Below are 6,369 nucleotides of genomic sequence, written 5' to 3'. Positions count from 1 at the left end.
ATTGAATTATTTTTTAAATGTGCATGTCGGTGGGAGCGTATGATTCTGCTGATTTACGATTATTTTATCATTGTTTTCTATGGATCTGAATTTTAATTTTTTTTCTTAACCTGTTATTAATGGTGAAGGTGGTAGTTGGGAGAGACTGGAATTGATTAGAGATAATTATGTTGAGGAAAGACAAAGCTTTTACGACTTCTTAGGCTCCTAGTGTTTGGATTTAGTACTAATCTTGATTTTTGCAATTTATGAAGAACAGTTGTTTGCCACAAAACATCCAATGCGTTTGACTAATTTGGGCTCTGAAGTCTGACCTATCTGGATTCCTTTTTTTTTATGTGGTAAAGAGAAAAACAAACTCATGTGTGTGTATGGTCCTATCCTATGCTATGTGCTGATCATGACAAACTAGGATGAGTTATTTTCCCACTAAGAAATGTACTAATTAACTTAATTTAATCTAATTCTTTTGAATCCCCAAGAAGGATGTTTCTCTGTATTATTATATTCCAGGTCAAACAACTTGCATAGGGGATTTTTTTATGTGTAAATTAATCATTTAATATAGCAGCTCATTTCTCTCTCATTTAATGTTGGCTATTTCGTGTTGGTATCATCAGGTTGTTCCCTATGGGTCAGTGCCACTAAAGACGTACCTACCAGATGGTGATATTGATTTGACCATCCTAAAAGGTCCAAATGCGGAGGAATCTTTGCCCCATGACGTTCTCTCTCTTTTAGAGGCTCAAGAAAAGAATGAAGATGCTGAATACCAAGTAAAGGACACTCAGTTTATTGATGCTGAGGTACTTCTTCTTAGCAGCTCTATATGAAGTGGAGTAGATGATACTACTGTTTTTGCTTTTAATTGTTAATAATACTAGTACTACCTTTCTACTACTTGGATATAGCTTCTGGGTATGCTTTGTTTAAGAAGTTAAAGATGCCAACTTTCTCAGTTTCACTCATTACATATGCACTCTGTAACACAGAAAGCCATTACTGTCTTCCATTTTTTGGGGATTTGGACTGATTTATATATCTTGCTACTGATGGCAGGTCAAACTTGTGAAATGCTTTGTGCAGAACATTGTGGTTGATTTATCCTTCAATCAGCTTGGTGGACTTTCAACACTCTGTTTTCTTGAGCAGGTAACTGCGAAGTCTTCATTTTTCAGGAGTTGGTCGCCCAAAAGTCGAGGATTGTGTTTTGATCATATGCTCGTTTTGGTGCTTTGCGAGATAATAATTACATTTTTGATATATAGTAGTATATCCCTAGCATGGAATGCAGAAGTAGAAATCCCTTTCCTATGAGTATGAACTCTGAAGTAGTTGTATTCGATATATATGTGCATGTGCTTATAGTAATGTGTATATAATTTGCGTGGATTTATTGAAGTCCCATATTATTAATACCTTTTGAAGTGTGTTCATGTGGTCATATGCAAAGGAGAATATTGGAAAACTGGAGTGTTATTTCAGCTTTCTTTTAACTTGTTGTTCCACGCATTTTCCAGTTCAACTCTTTCAAGTCTATGCACAATTGTACAAGGTTGCTTGACTACTGCCGAGTCATGCACTTGCAGGGTTATTTAATGCTTCCTTTTTCCAAATATTAACCTCTGAAGTCACATGTGTGAGGTATGGTTGTTTAACACAATTTTTGAACTTTTACTGATCAGGTTGATCGTCTTGTTGGGAAAAATCACGTCTTTAAACGTAGCATTATCCTGGTTAAGACTTGGTGCTATTATGAGAGTCGTATACTTGGGGCACACCATGGTTTAATTTCGACATATGCTTTGGAAATTCTTGTCTTATACATATTCCATTTCTTCCATTCATCGCTGAGTAGCCCTTTGTCGGTGAGTACCTCTCATTCAATACGGCTCTTGGAAAGAGAAGTGTATGGATGGGTTTTTGTTAGTTCCTTACTTTTGTTCTTTGTATACAGGTCCTCTATAGATTTCTGGATTACTACAGTCAGTTTGACTGGGATAATTATTGCATCAGTTTAAAAGGTCCAGTTCATAAAGCATCCCTGCCAGAAATAGTTGGTGAGCAATCCTCTTCAATAAATTCAGTGATAGTATTATTTTTTACCATGATTCTACTATCTGATAGTGGACACACGCTGATACACTTTCCTGCTTTAAAACCCTTGTTGGCCCGTAATAGATTTATTTTCTTGATTTTATGCAGTGAAGATGCCCGAACACCGGTGCAACCGTCTGCTGCTTACTGAAGAATTCTTGAACAGGTCCATGGAACTGTTTTCAGTTCCATCCAGGGGACTTGATGCAAACCCGAAAGCATTTCAACCAAAACATCTGAATATTATTGACCCACTGAAGGAAAACAATAATCTTGGGCGCAGTGTACACAGAGGTTAGGATAGTTAGATATGATTTTTTTTTTATTAGCATTGTGCTCTATATGATTAGATAGCTGTCAAGCTGATGGAAACTGTCAAATACTCCCTCCTTTTCCTAAAAATAGAAATTCTTTCCTTTTTAGTCCGTTTCCTAAAAATAGAAACTCTCCATTTAAGGAAATGGACCCCACAATCCACTAATTGGAAATGGAAAATGTCAAATACCCATTTTTCTCTTCCTCTCTCTTACTTTACCAATTTTGCATTTAAACCCGTGGTGTTTCCAAGTTCCTATTTTTAGGAAACGGAGGGAGTAGTAATTGTATATTTCAAATATATAGTTTTTAAAAAATATTCTCTAGGAAATTTATGTGGTTTTTACCAATAGTTATATTTGCTGGTACTAGGAAATTTTTACCGCATAAGGAGTGCATTTAAGTTTGGTGCTCACAAGCTCGGTCAGATTCTTTTACGCCCAACAGATGAAGTTGGAGAGGAGATCCGTAAGTTTTTCTCAAATACCCGTGCAAGACATGAGCATCAACATCAAAGTGGCGCTGGACCCTTTGCCCTAGAATTTAGTGATGAAGAGTCGTTGAGTGCATCTTTATCATCCCCGATTGAACTGTTATCTGATGATGACATGCTTGGAAATTCTTCCATCAGTGATTTTGAGAATGGAAGTGTCTCTGATGAACAGATATCTATATTAGAGTCTAGTGGTGAGCTAGACAGGCACTCGACGAAGGAAGATTCACCTGAGATGGCCTCGGAAGCTTGCGATTCTGCTGATGAGGCTTTTGTTTCAAGGAGGAAGTATGGCCTTGCAACATCTCATTCACATTCAAGGAGTGACAGGCAAGCTTATGCATTAAGCTCCAGTAATGGCGGATCTTTGCCTGATAATCATTTCCATAAACTGCATTATCTTGCCTCAAGATCATCTGCAGAGAGTGGAACCTCAGAGGATCACCAAATTAGTTCAGCATGTGATTCCGAGAAGTTTGGCTTCAATCCCTGGTTGAAGAACAGAGAAGAATGCGTTCAAATGGATAACACATTTCAATGGTGTATGGACAACCATGAAGCTGCCTGCAGCTGCATTACTGGTTCTAATTCGACTTCAAAGGCAAGCATTCTTGAAAATCGGCCTCTTGATTTTAGAGAAATTGACTCTGCAAGCGCGGGAGGCGAATCAGAAACTTTCAATCCACTAGCTGATCTAACTGGAGATTACGACAGCAACATTAGGAGCTTGCTTCGTGCTCAACTCTGCCATGGCTTTGCGTTATCTGCAGCATCTTCCAAGAATCCTTCATCACTGCCTTCAAATATCCAAAAGAAGAAGCCATGGGAAGTTGTTCGTAAATCAATAATACTCAAGGAGAAAGAGTTCCCAAAAATTGATTTACACTTCATGCCCACGGACAACATTATGTATGCTAGCGTGGATTCTACCTTACTTGGTTCCCCGCGTCGTGAAGGAACAGAGAAAGCTCGAGGACTTGGCACCTACTTCCCGAATATGGTATAGAATTCGCTCTTATTATTTTTTTGGCTGCATTCACCTTTATCTTTTTTTCTTAGGAGTTCATTATCTGCAGAGTACTTACTACATGGAGAGGCCTTCCAATTGGAGAGGAAGGAATAACTTTCCAGGCAACCAAAATTACCACAAATACAGCCATAGTAACGGCTCATACCCTGCTGTCGAGTCACATTGTTCCATAAATGGCATCCGTGATGTGCTACCTGCACAAAGAGGACAAAGAAAGAGGCCAGATGTAACGTGTCAATCTCCTCGTTCACCTGGAGGTGGGAATCCGATCAATGGGTGCATAATCGAGTTTGGTTCTGTCGGGAACCTTGCAGAAGAGGTCTTATCAAGCTCAGCTATGGCCGCGGAAACACAGGGAGGAAGGTACTCAAACATCATCCGCTCCCTCGTTTCTTGAAAGTATCGATCATTTATAGGGTTTAAAACAGGGTTATCCGCTCTCAGGGTTGCAGGGCAGTCGATCCACCTGAAGAATGAAGACGAGTTCCCTCCTCTGTGCCTATGAACTTGTACAGAAGAGCCGATGGGGGCAATGCGGATTCAGAGACTAACTATAAACGGCATGACTTTTAAGTAGGTAGCCATAACCACTCTCGTACGATTCGTACGTGGGATACAGTGGTATAGCGTTCGGGTTCAATCGTGTGAACTTAGCTCCATCGAGCCATTGTTACCGATGAACTAAGGTCAGGTTTGGTGGTGAACAATCTTTTATAACTCAACTTCTCATTCCTTGTTATCAATTGGCAAGACAGCAAATTTGATGTTCTAAACTATCTATTCTATAATTTAAGAAGCAGCTTTTCAATCACCCATTGATGATTGGAAACTAGTTTGATGGAATATTTGTAGATAATTACTATTAGGTGATCGATTAGATAACAACAGATGTGTTCATGTGAGCCAAATTAATCGCATAATCAATTCACTTTTCCTTTATATTTTACCCTCATTTTCCATTTTTAATTATGAAAAATCAAACACGAAAATAAAGAAAATAAGGTGTGCATTATGTTTATGATGGATATAGTATATATTTCCTATTTTTGCAAAGTACTTTTGAAATATAAATCAAATTAATAGATATATATTGGATTATATTTATTGTATCAATAGTTGTCTAGATTGTGTTTCATCTTTTATTTAGTACATGGTGGTATGATTTTATAGTTTATGGGGTAACATGTTTTGTATACTTGTTCGTGATGGACAACAGCTCTACATTCCACTGATTTTTGTTTAACTATCAATTTTATTTTTGAAGAAACTGAATTAGTACAATATAATTATTGTGGCGAACATTTCATTTTCCCTAGGAATTTTATTTGTGCACGTAATTAATTAGGTCCCCACAGACTCATATAGTAGACATTTTTTGTGGATAAAAATAGAAGAAATCAACAACTCCATCATTATAATATCGACGACTCCAACAATTATCCCAATGCATCGCTTCCACTTTATTTATTAAGAAATTGATTGACATATACCAAACCTCCTTTTCCTCATATTTTTGTGCCATATTTATGGTTGAAAGGATATACTACTAGTACTTATTTTTAGTTCATTAACATTGGATATTAATATATTATTATTGGAAGGATTTTAACATTTTTTTTATCAAAATTATTTCCAGGAAGTATTCACGTTTTTTCATGAATGAGGGGGTGATTATACTATTTTTCCGGCTCGACGCTACGGGACATTAGGCTCTCGGGACAGTCGAGAGAGGCGCCGCCCCTCCTACTCCTAAATTCGCTGCTGGTGACGAACAATTATTTGTAACATACTCTAACAACTTCTTATAGGGAATACATCATAAATGAATGAATCAAATGCAAAAACTGAAATGATTCTCTCTCATTAAAAAAAAGAAATAAATAGTAGTAGCTCCTATAGTCCGAAGATATTTTGATCCAAACTAAAATATTTTAAAGACTTTGTAACAATATTAAAGAATAAAAATGCATGGAAACTAAAAATGTAGTTGTAGCTATCACTACATTAGTAATACACATTGTGATAAATAATTACGAATTACTAATATTTAATTATTTTATTAGTATCACCTGACATCTGACAAATATCCAGTGGATTACTACCTGATAATATTATCTGAAGAGGCAAATTCAAAATCGGCAATCTTATTAAGTTTACAACTTGGTTGAATTTTCAAACAGTGCGACACACACACACTAACTTAAGCCGCCAACTCCGTCACGTCACACTCTGTTCTCCAATTAAAATCTCATCATATCCAAATACTCTCTATATTTTAATTTTGTCTTCGTCTAAGCTGAGGCAACTGCCATTGCAGCGATTAAAATTTGAAAAATCAATTAAATGTGATACAAATGCTACTAACTTAGTAAAGACCTTCTCCAAAACCACCCCAATTTCTTGCCGTGAACGTGAAAAACTAGGGTTTCCGTAA

The 6,369-nt window shown here is 36.9% G+C and overlaps 1 protein-coding gene across 1 annotated transcript in view; it reads left to right on the top strand.

The window, feature by feature from the left end:
* The window catches only part of LOC125195110, a 6,269-nt gene extending 1,491 nt beyond the window's left edge, over window positions 1-4,778 (top strand). The window contains exons 2-9 of the mRNA XM_048093307.1: window positions 621-806; window positions 1,060-1,152; window positions 1,686-1,868; window positions 1,958-2,060; window positions 2,206-2,391; window positions 2,785-3,905; window positions 3,982-4,298; window positions 4,380-4,778. Of these exons, the coding sequence (XP_047949264.1) occupies window positions 621-806; window positions 1,060-1,152; window positions 1,686-1,868; window positions 1,958-2,060; window positions 2,206-2,391; window positions 2,785-3,905; window positions 3,982-4,298; window positions 4,380-4,440 (2,250 nt within the window). The 3' untranslated portion in view covers window positions 4,441-4,778. The remainder of the gene's footprint in view (window positions 1-620; window positions 807-1,059; window positions 1,153-1,685; window positions 1,869-1,957; window positions 2,061-2,205; window positions 2,392-2,784; window positions 3,906-3,981; window positions 4,299-4,379) is intronic.
* Window positions 4,779-6,369: the final 1,591 nt, after the last annotated feature.

The sequence above is a fragment of the Salvia hispanica genome, chromosome 1 (genome assembly GCF_023119035.1).
Source record: "Salvia hispanica cultivar TCC Black 2014 chromosome 1, UniMelb_Shisp_WGS_1.0, whole genome shotgun sequence".
Taxonomy (NCBI): Eukaryota; Viridiplantae; Streptophyta; class Magnoliopsida; order Lamiales; family Lamiaceae; genus Salvia; species Salvia hispanica.
The sequence above is the reverse complement of the archived record's forward strand: the minus strand, read 5'-3'. Positions and strand labels throughout refer to the sequence as shown.